General features: G+C 38.8%; 1 protein-coding gene across 1 annotated transcript in view; it reads left to right on the top strand.

The window, feature by feature from the left end:
- The first annotated feature begins 216 nt into the window (after positions 1-216).
- The window catches only part of STXBP3 (syntaxin binding protein 3), a 58,316-nt gene continuing 36,655 nt past the window's right edge, over positions 217-21,877 (top strand). Inside the window, exons 1-4 of the mRNA XM_027856761.1 lie at positions 217-347; positions 10,044-10,093; positions 10,556-10,637; positions 16,610-16,686. Coding sequence (XP_027712562.1) covers positions 299-347; positions 10,044-10,093; positions 10,556-10,637; positions 16,610-16,686 — 258 coding nt within the window. The 5' untranslated portion in view covers positions 217-298. The remainder of the gene's footprint in view (positions 348-10,043; positions 10,094-10,555; positions 10,638-16,609; positions 16,687-21,877) is intronic.

Here is a 21,877-nt window from a genome sequence, read left to right as displayed (position 1 = left end):
ACCAAATGACAACAGGCTCCAGGTGCAAATCGCCTCCCACTAGGGGGCGCTCTCCTCCCTTCATCAGAGAGCTCCACCCGCCGGGCTCAGCCTTAGTCCCAGATGGGAAAAACCCTTCCTGAACGTAGCTGACGTCACGAGGAGGGGCCAGGGAGCTGGAGGCGGGCCGTTCTCGAGTGACGCCTCCAGAGGGGCGGGGCCTTCCTGTCACTCATCCCGTCAGTCCGTCCGGTTCGCCGCTCCTACCCCGGGTCCGGAGGTTGGTCGGGGCCGCGGCCGCTGCGACTCTCGAGGGAAGATGGCGCCGCCGGCGGAGGAGCGGGGGCTGAAGAGCGTCGTGTGGCAGAGTGAGTGCCGCGGGGGCCGGCAGGGCCTCCTCCCGGTCCGCGTCCCGGGCGGGGTGGGGGCAGCCACTTGTTGCTTCGGGGCCCTCCCCTTGCCCCTGTTCTTCTCGGAGCGCGGCTCCTCTTCCGTCCGGGCTCCCTTCCGCGTCCGCCTCGGGCGGCTCCCCGGGCTTCCCCCAGGGAGCTCTGCCCCCGCCTCCTCGGCCTCGGGTGGAGCGCCCCCTCCAGTCCCCTCCCCCCCTTCCTCGCCCCGCCCCCTCCCCGGCCTCCGCCTCCCGGCGCCCTCCCGCCCCCTTCCTGCAGCCCCTGCTCTGCCCCTGGGCGTGGGGCCCAGGCCTGCCCGCGGGGCGGGGCGGGGAATGGGAGGGGAGGGGAGCCCCCCCAGGGCCCGGAAGAAGGCATCCTGGGGTGTGTATGTGTGTGTGTGTACATGCTTATGGATATATGCACGCGCGTGTATATGTATATATGTATCTCTGTACACACATGTACATACACATATATAGGCCCGAGGAGACGAAGGGAGTAACAGAGAAAAGACCAGCTCGGCTGGTCCACGCAGACACACAAATGGGTATGTATGTGTATATAAACATGTACACATAACACATATATATACATACATGTAGGCACAGAGGAGATGAAGTGTTGTGTAAGGAACAAAATAGACATGTGTGTGTATTTAGATTTGTATACAAATTTATACATCTAGCTACACGTACATATACATATTGTGTCTATATGTATACATATATATGTATAATCAAAAACTCTTGATTATTTATAAATATGTTTAGGAGATGAGAAGGTTAACCCGGTTTCCACCGAGATTACAGATGAACTGGTGACAGCCCCTGTTGGCTGCTGCCTCTGCAGAACTGCTCCTCTTTCCCCTTTTGCACCCTCTCTGCCACTCTCCCACACTTAGCTTCTGAACTGTGCCAGGCAACAACAAGTACTTAATGAATAAATGCTTGTTGACTGACTGGACAGGCCTATGCCGACATCCTATCTGTTGATGTGCTACTGGGTCACCGGTGAAATTATTCACCCTGTTGCCCCACATATAAGCCCAAGTTAGAAAAGGAACACCATTAAAATAGGAAGAAGAGCTGTTCTCAGTTGACCTAGTTCAGTTGAAAGTAGCTTGAGGTCTGGTATAATAGGAGAGTGCATTCTACAAAGATTTGTTAAGGACTTCCTGTGTGCCAGCCAGGCGCTGGGAATACAAAGACAAAAAAGGGAACCAGATTCTGGCCTCAAGGAGTTTTCATTCTCTTGGGATTGTGTACATATAGAGAGCTAAGTAAATAATAAAACTGAGGGGAGGAAAGAATTCATGTAAAGTCTGATAACTCAGCTGAACCTTGAAAGAAGCTAGGAATTCAAAAAAGTGAGGTAGATAGAGTATCCTTGACATGGAGGACAACCTGAACAAAGTCACAGAGACAGTGAGATGAAATGTGGAGTCAGGAAACACTGTGGTTGGAATGTAGAGTGTATTGTTGAAGGGATTAATAGGATATGAGTCTGGAAAATTAGGTTGGAGCTAAATTTTACTAGGCTTTAAATGCCAGATTTGTATCTTAGAATAAGTATTGTTTATATAGCACTTTGAGGTTTGCAAAAGATTTTATATATGTTATCTCATTTGGTCTCACAAACCTTGTGAGTTAAATGCTATTATTATCCCCGTTTTACAAATGAGGAAACTGAAGTTACGATTTTGCTCAAGGTCACATAATTAGTAAGTGTTCGAGGCAGGATTTGAACTCAGTTTTTCCTGACTTTGCCAAATTCAGCATTTTATTCACTATACCATCAGTCCTCGAGGAAGTAAATAGTAAATGTATGCAAAGAAATTTTGAGGTGGGGAGGGCATCATTCTGAGCAGAACAGGAAAAGCCTCCTGAAGGAGAGGGAGGAGGGAGCACTTGAAGGATTCTAGGAATTTTAAGGCAGAAATGAAGAGTGAGTGCACTCTAGGTATAAGGACAGAACACAAAATTTTGTGTCTAAGAAACTGCAAGTAGGCCAGTATCATAACTAATTTCCTGGAAAGAGTTGTGTGCTTTTCCTCTAGATTACATAGGATTGAAAAGTAAATAAATGATTGGCTCTCTATGGAGTTATATTTGATCCTAGAGATTTTAGAGAACACCCTACTGGAGTCTATTGAGTCGGGAAATGACACTGTCAGACAATGCTTTACTTTGACATTTGGAAAAGAGAGATGGGTGGGAAAAAGGAGAGACTTAGGGGAATTCTGTTGCAGTAGTCAGTATGAGAGGTAGATTACCTGAACTAAAGTGGTGGTTGTGTAAAAGGAAAGAAATTCATGAGAGATGAAGAGATAGAATCAGCAAGATTTGGCAACTTGTTGGATATGAGGAATCCTAGAAAGAAGAGAATATCAAGGAGAAGGTAATTGACTGTCAGAGGCTTCAGAAGGTCAAGAAGAATGGGGATTGAGGAAAAGCATTAGATGCGGTAATTAGGAGATAATTGATAACTTGGAGAATGCAGTGTCAGTTGAATGATGAGGTTTGAAGCCAGACTTCAAGAGAGTTAAGAAGAGACTCAGAAAAAGAAGTGGAAGAACTAATAGCAGATGGCCCTTCTCAAACAGTTTAGCCAGGAAAGAGTGGAGAGATACAGGACAATAGTGAATGGAGTTGGAGGAGCAGGTGAGGGATTTTTGAGGCTGGGGAAGGCATGAGCATGTTTATAGGCAGCAAAGAAGCATCCAGTAGACAGGGAGAAATTGAAGATTTAGTGTCTCATGATCAGGCCACAAGCATTTATTAAGCATTTACTATGGCCTGGGCACTGTGCTAAGCACAGGGATCCAAGGAGAGACAAGCAGAGTCCTGGTTCTCAAGGACCTGGCAGAGGCAACATGTAAATAGTTAAGTTCATGCAGGATATATACGGAATAAGTAAAAGGGTCATCTAAAGAGAAGGCACTAGCGTCTGCAGGGACCAGGAAAGACCTCTTTAGATTGGTGGAATTTTAGTGCAGTCTTGAAGGAAGTCAAGGAAACATAATAAGGTTGAGGTGAGGGGATAGAGCATCCCAGACATGGTTCAAAGGAACAGAGATGGGAAATTCAGTGTAATATTTGAGAAACAGCAAGCAGGGCAGTTTAGGGAGGGAAGGAGGAAGGAAAGAGAAAGAAATAAGCATTTATGTAGTACCTACTATGTGCCAGGCACTGTACTGTGTGCTTTACAAATAGATCTCGTTTGATCCTCACAATAACCCTAGAAAGTAGGTGCTGTAATTATCCCCATTTTACAGTTGAGAAAACTGAAGCAAATAGAGCTTAAGTGACTTTTCCAGAATCACACCCCTAGTAAGTATTGAAGGCAAGACTTGAACTCAGGTCTTCCTGATTCCAGGCCCAGTGCTATCCATGGTGCCACCTAGTTGTCTCAAAGCACAATTATGGAGTTCCTTAAGGGGGTAGTAAAATGTAAGAAGAATGGAAAGTTAGGGACCAGGTTATAAAAAGTTTTAAATGCCAAATGATTGGGGCAGCTAGGTGACCCAGTGAATAGAGCTCCAGCCCTGGAGTCAGGAAGGAAGATGTGAGTTCAAATCTGGCCTCAGCCACTTGACACTTAGTAGCTGTGTGACCCTGGGCAAGTCACTTAACCCTGATTGCCTCACCAAAAAAAAAAAAAAAAGCAAAACAATGGAATTCATATATATTTCTTTCCTTTGGAGGCACTAGGGAGTATTGGAGCTCATTGAGAAGGGGGCGATGTGGCCAGAACTATGCTTTAGGAAAATCACCTTGGCAGCAAAGTGGAGGATAGGTTAGAAAAGGGACTTGAAGTAAGGAGACAAAACAGAAGGCTATTGGAATAGTCCCGGTGAGGGGCCTGAATTAGAGAGATGGCTGTGGAAGTAGAAAGAAGGGGATGGATCAGAGAGAAGTTCTTCCTGAATTCCCTGGTACTGTTAAGGGCACAGGCTCCCAAACACCTCATTGTCATCCTTGACTCCCTCCTCATCCCACACATTCAACCTGTTGTCATTTCTGTCTTTGCAGTATCTCTCTGCAGATGTTCCTTTCCCCCTATTTCACATAGTCACCACCTTGCTGTAGGCCCTTATCAACTCTTGCCTGGTCTATTGCAATAGCCTTCTAGCTGGTCTCCCTGCTTCAAACTTCTCCCCATTCCAATTCATCTTCCACTTAGCTCCCTAAAGTGATCTTTAAAGTGCTATATCACTCCAGTTGGTAAAGTACAGTGGCTTTCTGTTTCCACGAGAATCAGATATAAAAGAAAGTCCATTGGCATTTGAAGCCCCTTACAAGTAGGCCTGTTCCTACCTTTTCTTTTATATTTTAGTCTTCTCTATGTTTTCTGCCATCTCTACATTGGCCTATTTGCTACTCCTTGAATATGACACTGAATCTCCCATCTCCATTCCTTTGCACTGGCTGTTCCCCTCATATGGAATATTCTCCCTCTTCATCTCTGCTTCTTAATTTCCCAGGCTTCTTTCAAGGCTCAACTGAAACAGTGATTTTTGCAGGAAGCCTTTGCTGATCCTCACCCACTCCTTTCTTAAATTATAGGGAAACTGCCTATACTTAGGAAGGATTCTGTCTTGACCATATTTCCGTGTTTCCACATAATAATCCTTTAGTAAAGATGAATTATTTAGAAAGTACCCATTCTACAAGTGTTTCTTCATAGTAAGTATCAAGTAAGTATTCTATATCTTCCTTAATTACCATACTCATAAATCAATAAAAACTTCTTAAATGTTGGAGTTATCTGGCAATTCATGGGGTAAAAATATTTAGAACTTTCTAGCATCTCCTTATTCCTATCACTTGATTTTACAGATGAGGAAAATAATATAAGCAAATTTTTCTATTTTCCATAGATATTTATTTTTTAAAACATCATTGTGGGAAACTAGTGAATAATATCTACTGTATTTGGTACATTTTTTTAAAAAAAATTTGCAGCCAGCTATGTCATTCTTTATTTGGGTTTTTAATTTAATTTTTTTCAGTGACCAAAAAACCTATTCTTTTCCCTCCCCAACCACCCCTCCCCCATTAAAAAAAAAAAAGAAAAGCAAAACCTTTGTAACAAATATGCATGGTCCAGCTAATTCCCACATTTCTGATGTCCAAAAAATGTATGTATCACTCTGCAGCCTATGTTCATTACTTCTCTGTTAGAACGTGGATAGCATTTTCATCAGAAGGCCCCAAAGATTTGTAATTGATCATTTGATCATTGCATTGATCAGAGTTCTTAAAGTCTTTCAAAGTTATTTGTCTATAATCTAGTTGTTATTTTATAACTATATTTAAAAATAATTAATGTTCTGAGTAGCATAGCTTCCTTATTAGCATGCCATTTACGTTTGTGGAATCAACTTTTCTTTCTGATATTAATCATTCACTTGGATAAAGGCATAGAATGTCCGCTCCAGTTGTAGATAACAGAAAGCTAGATGCAAGAGGGGAAAGAAGGGATCAAGTATTTACTGAGTGCCTACTTTGTGCCATACGCTGTGCTGAGCCCTTTCATTTGATCATAGGTAGAGATATCTAACATGTTTAAAAACTGGATTCAAAAAGATCTCAACAAACTAGATCACTGGATATCATAGAATGAAATTTAATAGATGTAAGTGTAAAATCTTATACTTGGATTCAAGATATCATATTCTAAGATTAGGACATGACTAGTAAAAAAGATCTGAAGGTTTTAATGAATCACAGCATCAGCTAGGTGGCACAGTGGGTAAGAGTGCTGGACTTGGAGAGTCAGGAAGACAAGAGTTCAAATCCTGCCTCAGACACTTAGTAGGGATGTGACTCTGGGCAAGGCACTTAACCTCCCAGCCTCACTTTCCTCATTTTTAAAATTGGGATAGTAATAGCACAGGATTATTATGAAGACCAAAGGAAATGTATACACATGTACAACATGTACAATAGTTTACAAATTTTAAGGGGCTATGTAATTGTTAGCTATTATTGTTATCAGTATGAATCACCAGTGTGAACTAACAGCTAGAAAAACTACCAACTTAGGTCAAGAAAGGGATAATGTCCAAGGCTAAGGAAGTAATGATCCCCCTGTACTCTGCCTTGGTCAGAACACATCTAGACTATTCAGTGAAGTTATAGGCACCCACATTTTTGAAAGGGCATTGATAAGCTAAAGAACTACCAGTCCAGGGCAATAAGGGCAAAAAAGGGCCTGGAGATCATTCCATATAATGGTAGAGTGAAGAGACTAGTGATGTTTAGTTGAAGGAAAGAAGAGCTCTCCAGTAGTGGAAGGTTGTCTCCATAAGCAATGCCTCCTCACTAGAATTCATTAAGCAAAGGCTGCATGATCACTTCAGAGTGTTTCTTATTAAGATGTAGGATAGAGCTTGGAAGAGACCTCAGAAGTCATCTGGTTCAAACCCTTCACTTTACAGATGAGGAAACTAAGACCTGGATAAGTGAACTGGTTTGCCCTAGGGTTGCACAGGTGAGTAGCATAGCCAGGATTTGAACACATGTCCTTTAACTCTAAGTTTAGTGCTGTTTCTAATATGCCATACTATTGAAGTCCCTTCCAACTCTGAGACTCTATGAAAAGACAAATGACCCATTATAACATTTTTAACATAGAACTAGCATATTAAAATTTTATTTTTTTAAAAGACTGGGTCTCTCTGTCTTATCCAGGCTGGAAGTTTAGGGGCTTCCCACAAGCCTAATTCAGTAGTGGGATTATTACAGACCTGCATGGGAACTTTGACCTCTATTTCCAAGCTGGTCTGGTCTCCCCTTCCTTAGGCAACCTGGTGGCCCCCTGCTCCAAAGCACTCACCATATTGATGCTTGTCTTACTTACCAGTTGATTTAATCCACTTTAGCTCAGAACTCCCACCAGCCTCTGCCTGTCTGGTATCAGGGATGATGAGGCATGTGTCACCAAGCCCAGCTCACACTGTATTTTTAAAGGCAGTTAAACTTAAACAGTTAAGAGAGGGTGAGGGTACCATTCTGATTGAGGCAGCTAGGTGGTACAGTGGATAGAGTGTTGGGCCTGGAGTCAGGAAGACTTAGCTTCCTGAATTCAAATTGGCCTCAGTAACTTCCTAGCTGTATGACCTTGAACAAGTCACTTAACCTGTTTCCCTCAGTTTCCTCATCTGTAAAATGGAGATAATAATAACACCTACCTCCGAGAGTTGTTGTGAGGCTCAAATGAGATGACATTTGTAAACACTTAGTACAGTGCCCAGTACATAGTAAGTACTACATAAATGCTTGTTCTCTTTCCTTCCTTTATTGTTGTATTACTATAGAACAAGCCAGAGGAGATAATTGTAGGTCTGTAAAAGACAGAGTATCATATGTAACCTTGGTGACATATTAAAAGGATATTTAAAAATTGGAAAGATCTCAAAGAAGATAAAGAGGTATAAAAATATTTCAAAGTTTATGTATAATAGAAAAAGCATTTCAGTAACAACATAAATACTGCTCACCCATTTAGATATTTCTTTTGAAGTATTACATTTTTGAGCAACTTTGGCTAATCAAAATTTGCTATTGCTACATACAGGCTTTACTTGTTTTTAGCAACAGAATTCAGAGAGTGATATTGTTTGATAAATTTCATAGAAGAACAATTTAGTTTTCCTAGATAAGATAAAGAAAATAGGGACATCAGTGGTGTTTTCATTGCTTCTTCAGTTGAAGTCTGAGTCTTGAAAAGGGAAAGGATGATACAGGAAGTAAATAACTGGCTGAGCAGATAATGTTAAAGAATAGGATTTGGTTTTAGAACTATGACATAAGGAATAGTGGGCACTTGACCAGGAAAAGGGTTTCTCACCAGGACCTGAAAGAACCACTTTGTCTAGAGGTTTGCTGATCTGACCAATAAGATTTTTAAAATGCTTTCAGAACTATTGGACTGTGGATGGCATTATATAGTGTGCCATATATAGTATAAAAATAACAGCAGAAGCAGTACACGTTAACACAAAAATTCCCAAACTTTCTTTTAACACAGGACAAAAAATTTAAAATATAGCTATGCTTATTGTTGCATGTACAGCTAATCATGCTAGATGGATAGTCTATGTAACATACTCAAATCTGCGCTCATATACATTTGGGAGTTGCTTCCAGCAGCACAGACCACAACCCACTCATCCTGTGCAGCCCTGTTTGTTTTCTGCTAGTTCAGTTCTATACCCATCCCCACATTATAAAACAGTAAGAGATATGGGACATACTAATCTGGACATAGGTTGTTCTCATCTTCTAAATCTAGGTTCCATAAAACCTAGGTGTGACCTTTACTTGTCTTATTACCATAGACTGTTTAAATCTTACTGGTCTCCATAGCAGCAGCAGAAATAATTGCAACAGCTTTCCCAACAACTTCCATAAGCAAGATGAGTCTTGTACTACAAGCTTCTGCTATGCTGTAGGATAAGGAAAGCAGGTTCTTCTACTTATAGTTGACTGAGTCTTCCTCCAGCCCCTTATGGGGATCTTACTGCCATCTGTTAATTCTCACTCCTTCCATTCCTTCCTGTATGTATTCATATATATAAATTTTCCATGAAAAGATATGTCATTTTATACAGCTGTCTCTATTTTGAGGTCACCTATAATCAGATAAATATAATAGTTGCCATGAAATTAGGCAGTTCTTGAAAAATTAATAAAGTTGGGTTTCATTCCCTATAACTATACCCTGCCATGTACTTACTGCTCTGGACCCCAGTCTTTGCCATTCTCAAATCAGTTGATTGTTTACTCAAATGCATACCCACTTCAGCCCTGTAAATAATTAACAGAGGTGTGTCCCCAGTTATTTATTTATACCTTGGCATGCTTTTTCAAGTCTATCTGGTTCCTCTCCAAGGCCTTGAAATCAGCCTAAAGTACATCACTACCATTGGAAACTTGGCAATCATAATTTTTTGAATCCAGGTTTTAACCATAATAAAGATTTAAGTGAAGTGAATAAAAAAGAGAGACACAAATATGTAACAAAACATTGTTAAGTATTTTCACATATATTATCTTATTTGATCCTCACTAAAATCTGGGGAATAGAAAGAAAGGCCATTTTACAAATAGGAAAACTGCCTCAGATATCTCACTGTCTATTACAAAGATTAAAACTCAAGTCTCTCAGTCCAGTCTCTTCCCAGTAGTCTTTTTCTAATTCAGATATTACAATGTATGTATTTTTAAATGCTCATGTCAGTTGGAAGTTCCAGTGATGCCTTTGTCTATGGGATGGCTAGAAATGTACTTTATAATAGTTTAGACTTGTTGGAATTAGTTTCTTTGTTTCCATCTGTATTGGCTAAAGCAAATATTCTTACCTTGAGATTTAAGTGGAACTGGAAAACAGCATGAGGTAATAGTTTCAGAAGTTTTTTCCAGATTAATTTGCAGTTATAGTCTTAGTTACATACTTTTGGTTTTAATGTTTTAATAACAGATTATAACTTTAAAAATGTAATTTCACAGAGAATAAAATGAATCAGTAATCCATTTGAAAAGTCATTGTTAAAATATAGTCTAACAATTTCCCATATTGTGGGAACCACTTTTTAAGTGAGTTTAGTATTTTTAACTGTTAAAATATATATTTCTTTATGTTTATGTCTCTCTTTTTTTCTTGCAGAAATAAAAACAACAGTACTTGATGACTGTAAGAAGGAAGGAGAATGGAAGGTAGAAATTGCATGTTTTGTTTCAGTACTGTGTCTGCAGCTGGCAATTATATTTTTAATGGAATTTGATACCAAGCATAAGCAAAAATGCATGTTTGAATGAATGAAAACATGTTTATTAAGTGTTTATTATGTACAAAGCACTGTGGTTTTTTTATATGTAAAATGTAAGGAAATTAAAAACTGCTGTTTTTAAAACATCTTTGATCATAGAATAGGAGAAATAGAAATATATTAGGTTTCACAGAGGCTGTATTGTCAAACAGAGAAAGCTAGTTTTCAGGGCTATATCAATTAAATGACTAAATGTTCAGTCCAGCATTGGAATTATCCATCATGTTTCATAGAAGACTTGCTTTTAAGTTTAGATGGATTTTATTGATGAAGTTAATGGAACATTTTTGTTTCTTGTAACTGTTAGTAATTGTGAGTTATTTAATTTTTAATTTACTTTTATTTTTAGATAATGGTTTTAGATGAATTTACCACTAAGCTTTTGGCATCATGCTGCAAAATGACAGATCTTCTAGCAGAGGGTATAACTGGTGAGTGTCAGTGATATTGTTGATGTCCACTTTGATTATTTGGAGACATGTGAGAAGTTTCTGGGTCTTACTGCAAAAGTTTGAAAGTTTTAAGTTTTTGATGAGATTGATAATCACCAAGAAAGGCATGTTTTTCACCATGTTAACAATAATCAGATTTGATATTTATGTAATTTTTCATCTGTGCTAATCTTAATGCCACTGGGAAATGAACAAGTATAGTAGTGCCTATTTTCCGATTTACTTGTGAAGAAATAGTTGCATTGTCAGACCCAGTTATTTGTCATTTGGCTTTGCTTAAATGTTTTTCTCTGTTATACGGAAGGGTTTAGTGGGATATGTGTGTTTTTGTGTGTGTGTATGTGTGTGTGTGTATGTGTGCTTTGGTAGGGAGAATGGGCCCAAATGACATTAATTGGAAATGACTTAAGTGATTTAACAACAGAAGACAGTAATAAAACTGAAAAAGAAAAAGAATGATCACCTAGTCATGACAGCAAGTCACTTACACTCTTGAAATTGTGCTTAGATTTCCTGATAACATTATGGCATATTATAATCAGTTCACTTAAGCAAATGTTAACTGTGTACTGTGTGCAAGGTGCTGGAAATACACAGACAGAACTTGTACATCATAGAATGAAAGCTGAAAGAGGAACCCCCAAAGGCCATCTAGTCTAATCTCTTCATTTTACAGATGAAGAAAATGAGGCTCAGAGATACTAGTAACTTAGCCAACTTCACACAGGTAGCAAAAAGCAGGACCAGGATTTGAACCCAGGTTTTTAAATTCTAAATCCATTACTCATTTTACAAGACCACAATTTCCATAATTTCATTGCCCAGGCCAGGAAATTTCTCTGAACCAAACAGTATTATGTCCAGGTGGAAATGCTGTTAACTTGTATCTTTCCCCGAATATCAGTAGGCAAAAAGAAAACTCCAAGTTTCCAGTGTCCATTTTTCATTTTGGATTATAGCATCCACTTCTGTTTACAGTACTTCTAAACAAAGACCAGCTTCCAAGCACTAATATAAAACTCCTAATTACTTTTCTCTGAGAACCCCATCCACAAAACCTCTATTTTACCTAGTCCAATTTTGCCCCTGGGCCTCAACATCAGGCATACCACCTATGACTTAAAAGAGGTTTTGTTTTTAAGTTTTTGACTCTTTTCCTCATCCCAAATTGCCAAAAGGTCACATTACTAAGGATTTCTGAAGATATGCAGAGTCTATACCATGGGTCTTCCTCATAAAAGATTTCCTTTATAAAGGGGTGGGGATGGTGATGTTATGTACGGTGCCTGCCCCCAAGGAACTTGCACTATACTGGAGAGGCTACAACATGCACACAGATAAATATAATGTGAGATCATTTGAAGAGGGAGAGGGCAATTGGGGACTTCTGGGAAGGCCTCATGTATTGAGGTAATACCTGAGCTAACTATTAAAGGAAGAGAGAGGATACCCTGTATGGGGGAATAGTGGAGAAGCCAAAGAAGTTGAAATTGAGTACAGCTAAGTGGGAAGATGAAGAAATGTTTGGGGAAATCTGTCTTGTTTCCTCACCTCAAATGGACGAGTTTGTGGCACTGCCTTCCAATCAGAGAAAGAAAAGGTAAGGATTCTTAAAGATAGTGGAGATGAGGGACCATGTTTCAGACACAGAGAACAACCTTTGCAAATGCATGAGGGCAAAAGATAGAATGTCAAATTGAGGAAGCACCTAGTAGTTCAGTTTGTTTAGAACTTAAAGTGTATAATGGAGAGTGATGTGAAATAAATCTGAAAAGGTAGGATAGAGCCAAATTGTAGGAGATGATGTAGAAGAAAGAGCCTCGGATGCTTCCAAGGTTTAGAACCTGAGTAACCGGAAGGATGGTGGTGCCTATATTAGAAACAGAAATTTGGAGGGAGCTTGTGCTTAGGGTAACACATTGAGTTTGAGATGGTAATGAGGCATCCAGGTAGAGAGATGTTTATCAGCAATTGGAGATTCAAAATTGAAGTTCAGAGAAGAATTTAGGACTAGCTGTAGCTTTGGGTTTGGGAGTCTTCTGTATAGAGATAGTAAGCGAATCCATGGTTGAAAATATAGAGCAAGAAGAGTGTCAAGAGGTTTGTGGGTTCTATACAAGAACCATTTCTACCTTGTTTTTAAAAAAATTAACACTTCAGGATCTCAGAAACACAGAATTTGAGAGTTGGAATGGACCTTAGCAGCTCTTAGTCCAATTCATACACAAAAGGAGCCTCCATGATCACATATCTGACAAATGAGTCAGCTTGAAGACCTCCAAATAGGAAGAACCTACCACTTCCAGACAGTCCATCTCACTTTTGGTAAGAAGCTTTTCAGGAAATCAAGCCTAAATCTGCTTCTCTGAAACTTCCACCCCCTGCTTCTGCTTTTTTGGGTCCTTCTGGAGCCTAACAGAATCAGGCTAGTCCTTATTCTGTGTGTCAGGCCTGTAGATACTTGAAAGTAGCTGTGATGTTTCTCCCATGCCTTCTCTTTCCCAGGCTAAACATTCCCAGTTTCTTCAACCAATCCTCATATGATAAAGACTCAGGGCCTTTCCCCATCCTGCTTGCCCCCTGTTGACATACTCTAGCTTATCATCGTCTTTCTTTAGCAGTGGCACCCACAACTGAATGCAATACTCCAGATGAAGACTGACGATGGCAGAATACAGTGCACTGTAACCTCCCTTTTCCTGAAAGCTACATTTAGCCCGGGAACACATTAGCTTTTTTGGGCTACAACATCATGCTGCTGACTCATTTTGAGCTTGCAGCCCACTAATACCTCTGTTTTCAGAGTAATTACTTTTGGGGCAGCTAACCCCACAGCGGATAAAGGGCTAGGCCTGGAGTTAGGAACACTCATCTTCTTGAGTTCAAATCTGATCTCAGATACTTACTAGCTGTGTGATCCTGGGCAAGTCACTTAACCATATTTGCCTCAGTTTCCTCATCTGTCAGAAGGGCTGAAGAAGGAAATGGCAGACCATTCCACTATCTTTGCCAAGAAAACATCAGAAGGGGGTCATGGAGAGACAGACACAACTGAAAAATGACTAAACAACAACTTTCTTGCCATTCTTTCCCAATCTTATCCTTGTGAAGTTGAGTTGTTTGTTTTTTGTTTTTTGTTTTTTGTTTTGAGGGAGCGGAGTGGAATATCTGAGGGCAGGACTTTACATTTATTCCTATTGAATTTCATCTTACTAGATTCAGTCACTGTTTTAGGGGCGGACATAAATTTTCAAAACTTTTATAGTTCCAGGGTCTCATCGTCAATGAAGGCACTGACTCTGCTGGAGCATATTGCAATTCCTTGGTGACCCAGGAATACTTTGTATCTTCTAAAAACACTTGTTGTGTATGTGCAGATGTAGATGTTAATTTTATAAATGAATCTGTTTCCTGGATCCTGGAAATAGAGGAAATTTACTTTCATATAGGTTTTATCAAAAGAATGCATTTGGTAGTATGTGGTGAAGTCATTTGTATACCAAATAAATAAACTCAAGAAAATGTAAAAGATAATTAATCATCAAAGAATTACAAGGTTTCGTGGCATCTACTTAATTCAGACAAAACTGCACTTATACAGTATCCTAATTTATGTAGTCTTCCTTGAAAAATACTGGAATAGCCAATAGCCCTTATTGTTAGGTACTCCCTTCCTAACTCAGACTCTTTTTCCTGTTTTATTTTGAGCTTCTTATCTCTTGTTCTTGTGAAAATAAAGATTAGTAACTTAGGTTACCTATACCATATTGTTTTAGATGTTGTAAGATTATTTAGTCCTCTTCAGATCTTCTCTTATCCCAGTGAAGTAATCATACTTGTGTCCTGCTCTGTCCACTTGTGGAGTTCTTCCGGAATCCTGCTGAAATATTCTGTGTCATTTCCAAGTAGTTAGGCCTCAGATTATGTGTGATATTCTCATAAAGGCTAATCAGTATTGAGTACAGTAGTATTAATGCAAAGTTTCCTTAATATGCAAGCCTGATAGTAGCAGTTTCTTTTTAATTAAAAAAAGACTAATATTAGTTATTTATTTATAAATTAGATGTTACACTCATCTTTTAGCTCATAACTTTCTATGATCATCAGAGCAGTAGTATAAAATTTCAAAGACCTGGGTTCTTTTTTTTTTTTTAAATATTATTTTTTGGGCAATTGGGGTTAAGTGACTTGCCCAGGGTCACACAGCTAAGTAAATGTCAAGTGTTTGGTCTGAGGTCAGATTTGAATTCAGGTCCTCCTGACTTCAGGGCTGGTGCTCTATCTACTGTGCCATTTAGCTATCCCCAAAGACCGGAGTCCTGATCCCAGCTCTGTTACCTAATAGCCATGTGACCTTTAACAAGTCATTTATCCTCTCTAAGCCTGTTTATTGCCCTATAAAATAGGAATAATATCTGCCCTATCTATTCTCCATTTCATCATCTCAGCCATTTATCAAAATTTTAAAATAGGATCATGACTTAGAAAATGGTTTGTTCCTTATGTTGTTACATATTAAACATAGCTTTTTAATTTTATTATTATTTATTATTATTTAATAAATTAGATACTCATTTTACGTAGTAAATGGAAAATGTATACTCCCCTTCACTGATAAGCTAAAACATTTTTCAAGTATTTCCATGAATATTTTCTAATACTTATCACTGCATTTCACTGTGGTTTTCTAACCCCATTTCCCAAATAGAAGAGTATAGCAAAAAGGCAGAAATCAAAACACTTCACTTCAAATATGCAATAATGAAACTGAGATAGTGACACCTAATGGGCTCTCCAAAATAAATAAATTGAACTCACATCTTTCTTGCAACTAAATAATTGGGAATGAATAGCAAGTTAAATTATCAGTACAATTTGAAAACCTTATTTCTTCATCTAGTAATATAACTTTATCCACAATGTTACTTTAAGAGGTTGAACCTGAGATAAACCACAGATCGCTTCAGTATTTTGCTTGTCCAAACTTGGTGGGGAGAGGAAGAGGGAAGCAGATATCTGTATTTAAAAAAGAAGTCAAACAATAGCCTTCCTTGCTTGTCAACTTGATTAAGTGTTTACTTATGGCTGGGGTTTCCAGGCTTTTTACCAATAACATAATCCCAAGATGTGGTACTCTTATTTACAATATAGATTTTTTCAGTACTGATTTGGAAGCAAAAATTTTTAATCTAAAAGTAATTATGGGTTTGAAAAGAAATTGTTAATCTTGTAACTTGTTTTTTTTTAGTACTTTAGGCATGTTTTGTGTTAGTTGACGTCAGTTAATTGCGAAGTGTTGTAGAATAACTGATGAAAACATGTATTGACTGAATTCTAGCAAAGTGTTCATAAAAATTTCCTGAAAGCAATATTATAGTGTTGTTTTTAAAGTATTGAACTGTTTAATGACATATAAAGAAAGTTTTTGAGTGATATTCAGATGCATAATCATTAGTCAGACAGTATTGCCAAATGTTATAATTTAAAAGCTGTTTTTGTTTAAAATTCTATCTTTGAATGTGCCTTTTTTTTCCATTGTTCTTTCACCTTCTTTCACATCCCTGCACAGCCCATTTCGCTGTGACTCTGAGTATTTTCTGCAACCATTCAGCATATGCATAGCAATTTTAGGCTGTAGATTCATTGCCTTGCTGTCAAATTATTGCCGCTTGCCTTTTCTTCATAATGAAGAGGCAGCCTCATCCAAGGGTTATTGAATGAATAATGTTACTAACGGTTCATTGGTTATGTTCAACGTACTTTTTCAAGACCTCTTATCTCATTTACCAAATGAGGTAATCTATTTTGAAGGGAGTTATATAAGTGGTGAGCATACTATATCCTAAATGCTACTTTTAATCTACGATAAGCACAGTATAAGATTTATTTTCCTAGGATTTTGAGCATGCCAACATATGTGTATATAGAAAATTTCTCTTCTTTTTTACTAGTTGTGGAAGATATTTATAAGAATCGTGAGCCTGTCAGACAAATGAAAGCACTTTATTTTATCACTCCAACATCAAAGGTTAGTGTTTTGAATTTTTCAGAAATTAACTTTTATATTTTTTCTCAGCTTTTTAGGATCATAAATTTAGTGGACCTTAGAGATCATGTAACTTAATCATCTTATCTGTAAAATGAGCAACAGGCTCAAAGAGCAAAGTAACTTGGTCACTGAGGTCACAAAGTTTATGATTAGCAGATACATAATTTGAACCCATGTCCTTTGACTCCAAAATCCAGTGCTTTTTCCATTGGACTATTCTATTTATAATTCTGCTTGTTGAAAAAGATGAAATATTAAAATATGCTCTGTCAGAAGCATTAAAATGTTCTATGTCAAAAGCATTAAAATGTGCCATTAAAAAACTAGAGTTGACCATCAGAACTTCTCATCAGGAGCAAGAAAGGCCTGAGGATTTCACTTCCTGCAAATCTGTAGAGCAGGGATGATTTTGCCATGCTCTAAGTAGTGTGTGCAGTGTTTGTCTTTTCTGTCATGGCCAGATTACTGCAGGCCATGCTTAAAGTCTAAATTGATCTACCTCCTAAAAGAGAAGGAATAGTGGCTCAAGGGACACCTCTTCATTTTTTCAGAGGGGAAAAATGGCCCTTAAAAATGGAAGAAGAGATTGAAGGTAAAAACAAACAAACAAAAAGCGTTCTTGAAGTAGCAGAAGAAAATCCAACGTGTCAGGATGTTGGAGAATGAAAGAATGTTGCACCGAGAAGAAAGAGGACCACTGAACATTGGGAGCTGAGTAATGGGTCAAGAGCCCTTTGTACTTGTATCCCCAATGCTCAGCACTGCTTGGCACATAGTAAGCATTTAATAGAGATTTGTCTGTTTGGTAGGCACCCTGGATTTTAGAGTAGATTTTAAAGGGTCTAGACATTTCAAGAGTGAAAATTTGAAGATACAAAGAGAAACAATTTGGATGACAAAGAAAAAGGGATTGTGGATGTACAGGAGATTCATCAACCACTTTAGATTTTTTAAAGATACATACAGAATATAGAAGCAAGGATCCATAATGGAGGATATATTGTTAAATGTGGCATGGCCCTATAAGAATAACGTCAGCAGTGCTAAAGTTAAGAATGAACAAAGGTTGAGAAGAAACCTTGAGGATAATTGACAGCTGAGAGAAGGCAGGGACTACATAACTCTTATTTTCTCCTTTGTTCCTATTAAGGAAAATTACCTTTGTATTAGAAAGAAGGGGAAGGGAGAAGCCTAATAAATTTGTCCAAAACAAATAGGAAATAGAAAGTACAAAGCTACCTTTTGATAAATTCAATCGAGCCCCAGTTTCAGGGCATGGCAATAGCTACTGATCTTTGAAAGGTCGTGGAGAGTTAGTGTGGTGCTGTGGGACTGGAGATGGGTGGAATGTCTCAATTTTCAAAAAGGAGAAGAAGATGGAGTCATCAAAGTACAAGCTAGTTCAACTTTGAATCCTGGCAGAATTCTAGAAGATGTTAAAGACATGGGTAATGAGCAAGTAGAATAAGGGAGCAGTGATCACAGGAAAGCTTCATCAAAAACTGGCCATGCCACAACAACTTGAGTTTCTTTTTTTTTGGAGGGTTATTGGCCTAGTATGTTAAGGGGATGCTACAGATATAGTTTGCCTGCATTTTAAGTAGAATATTGGATGAATTCTCTCGTGCTCTTCTTGTAGAAAATATAAAGAGATATAGAATAGATGATTGTATGGTAAGGTACATTCTGTATAGGTTGAATGCCTTAACCTCAAAACAACAATCAGTGATTCTGTATCAACTTGAAACAAGCTCTCTCTTTGAATTCCCAAGGATTTGTCTTTGGCATTGTGCTTTTAACATTTATATCAGCAACATGAACAAAGGCATGAACAGAATTCTTCTCAGATTTGCAAAAGTCCCAAAGTTAGGAGGCAACATCTTGTAGTCTTATAGCTGGAATGTTAGATTTAGAGTGAAGAAGGCCTCAATTCAGAGCCTGCTCTAAATATTTACTACACAACCCTCAACTAGTCATGAAACCTCTCCTCAGTCTCCTTATCTGCAAAATAGGAATGATAATATTTGTTTTCAAACATAGGCTGGATGACCATTTGCTGGGGATGTCATAGAGTGAATACTAGTTTAGATTCAAGTTACATAGATTATTATTTTTTTTTTTTGGCTAGATAACAGGGTTAAGTGACTTGCCCAGGGTCACACAGCTAGTAAGTGTTATGTGTCTGAGGCCGGATTTGAACTCAGGTCCTCCTAAATCCAGGGCCGGTGCTCTATACACTGCACCGCTACCTGCCTCAGATAGATTATTTCTAATAATCAATTAGCAATTATTTCTTAAGCATTTACTATGAGCCAGACACTATCCTAGGTGCTGGGGATACAAAGAAAGACCAAAACAACCCTTGGCTTCAAGGAGCTCACATTCTGATGGGGGAGATAGCATGTATACAACTGGGTATGTATAGGATACATGTAGAATAATGATGGAAGGCAATTGTAGCAGGGAAGGCTCTACCAGCTAAAGGAACCAGGAAAGGCCTCCAGCCATAAGTAGTGTTGATGCTGGGTTTGGGAGGCTTTGTTCTGAGAGCTCTTCTTCTATCCTTACCCCACTTGGTGAGCTCATCAGCTCTCATGGGTTCAATTATCCTCTCTGTACAGATGAGTCCCAGATCTAGGTATCCACTCCTGATCTCTTTACTGAGTTTCAGTCTCACATCATGAACTGCCTTTTGGACAACTGAAACCAAATGGCATCCCTTGGCATCTCACACTCAGTATGTCCAAAACAAAACTCAGTATCTTTCTTTCAGAATTCTTTTTGTCTTCCCATATTTCTTATTACTGTTGAGGCCACCTCCATCCTTCTAGTCACTCAGGCTCTCAACCTCAGTGTCACCTCAGCTCGTCACTTGTACTCACCCCAGATATTCAATCTGTCAAGTCTTGTCATTTCTACTTTCCTTTTTTTTCTTCTTTTTAAAAAATTTGTGGTTTTTCTCCCCATTTACATGTAAAAAACAATTTTTAACATTCATTTTTAAAACTTCGAGTTTCAAATTGTCATTTCTGCTTTCACACCTTTTCTAGTATGTGTCCCCTTTTCTCTACCTACACCACCACCATCCTGCTGTAGACCCTCATCATCGCATATAGAACCTCTTAAAATAACCTGCTGGTTGGTCTCCTTGCCTCAGGGCTCTCCCTGCTCCACTGCATCTTCCATTTAGCTGCCAAAGTGATTTTCCTGAAGTTCTAGGCTTACCATGTTACCCCCAATTACCTTAGACAGTAAACTCCAGAAGCTCCCTGTTACCTGTAGGATCAAATACAAAATGCCTCTTCCTACCTTCTTCATTTTTTTATACTTCACTCCCATCTGTGTCCTCTTCAGTCTGCCACCCTGGGCTTCTTGCTGTTCCTCTCATGTCTCCGTTTCACTGGTTTCCTTCTAGACTCTGCTCAAATTCTGCCTTCCATAAGAGGCCTTTCCTTGCACACCACCCTCTCCAATACCAGTGCCTTCCTTCTAAGATGACCTTACATTTACACTATACATATCTTGTTTACACATAATTATATGCATGTTGTCTCCTCCATCAGAATGTGAGCTCCTTGAGGCCAGGGACTGTGTCTTTTTCTTTATATCCCTGGCACATAGCGTGGTGCCTCATGTAGCCCCTAATAAGTGCTTGTTGAGTGACTGACTGACTAAAGGACTCCAGTGATTCTGAGAGAAAGGTGGAGCAAGAAGAGAGCAAGTCTACCAGACAGGTACCAGGGAAGAGATTAGATTGTGAAGAACTTTGATGCCTAACAGAGGATTTTATACTTGGTCCTGGAGTGAGAATAGGCGCTGACATAATAAGTCTTGGGCTTTAGGAAAATGACTTCTAACTGTGAGATTCTCTGTGTATGATTGTGTGTGTATTTCAAAAGTTAAATTTTTACTGAGTTGCAGAGATTTTTTTTTTAGTTGACTCTTCCCTATTTATAACAGTTTTTTCCCCTTAAATGAAAGTAAAATTTACTAGTATATAAAAAAGAATTTTAATAATAAATTTCTTATTTTAAAAGCTATGTTAAAATATGAATTGGCCTCCATGTAGAAATTTAGCTAAAAGAAATCTTGAATCAGTTCTGTACACCTGTATGCCTTCAGTGTGACTTGAAGTATTTGTGTGAATTTTTTACCTTTTTTGCTGTACTACTTTGTATTTACTTTGAACCTGACCCTGGATTTCATTTGTTACTTTAAAAGTAAATAAAGTATCAGGTGCCTCTTCCCTTGAACAGCAACTCTGTGCTTTTTATAGCCTTCCTTACTCTTTCCTACCTAAAATATTAGCTAGAGCCACAATCCTTAATTTAACTTCCCTTCTAGCTCAAGCAGAAGTGAGCTTATGGACAAAAGAGATGAGCATGTATGGTTAATTCTGCTCCTAATTGTAGGAAGTTGAGAATTGCATACATATATATATATATATATATACACACACACACATATATACACATTCACATACCTATGTATTGGTAAGTGATAGCTGCTGGCTTCTATTTTTTGTTACTTCTGGTTTTCACAAGTAAATATTTTCTAATTACCTTTTGGGTTTACTTAGTTGATCAACAGTGCTTATAGCATCTCCATGTTTTTAGTCTAATCAGTTGTTTGTTTTTTAGAGTAACTTATGTCTTTAGGAGGGGCCGCTAGCTCATTCAATTCAACAGACATTTTTTTGGGGGAGAGGAGGGCTAGGCAATGGGGGTTAAGTGACTTGCCCAGGGTCACACATCTAGTAAGTGTTATGTGTCTGAGGCTGGATTTGAACTCAGGTCCTCCTGAATCCAGGGCCAGTGCTCTATCCACTGCATCACCTAGCTGCCCCCTTAACAGACATTTATGAAGCATCTTTTTGATATACTGAAAGCCAAGGGCACTTAAATAAACAAATCTCTAGGTTGCAACTAGTCCTGGCTAGCAGTGGACACGTTCAGTAATGCTAATGTTTCTTGAATACGTGCCAAGCACTTTGCTGAGCTGGGGATATAAAAGCAGGAAAAAACAGTTCCTGCCCCCAAAGAGCTTACATTCTAATGGGAGAAGACAATCGGAAGGAATCTTTGGTGGGTGGAGTCTGGAGATTCAAAAGCACTTGCTGGGAGGCATATAAAGCATGATGAACCTCGTCTCTCTGTCCTCAGAAATGGAG

The sequence above is a fragment of the Vombatus ursinus genome, unplaced genomic scaffold (genome assembly GCF_900497805.2).
Source record: "Vombatus ursinus unplaced genomic scaffold, bare-nosed wombat genome assembly UNPS02011613.1, whole genome shotgun sequence".
NCBI classification, from domain to species: Eukaryota; Metazoa; Chordata; class Mammalia; order Diprotodontia; family Vombatidae; genus Vombatus; species Vombatus ursinus.
Note: the sequence above shows the minus strand (reverse complement) of the source record. Positions and strands in the feature narration are given on the sequence as shown.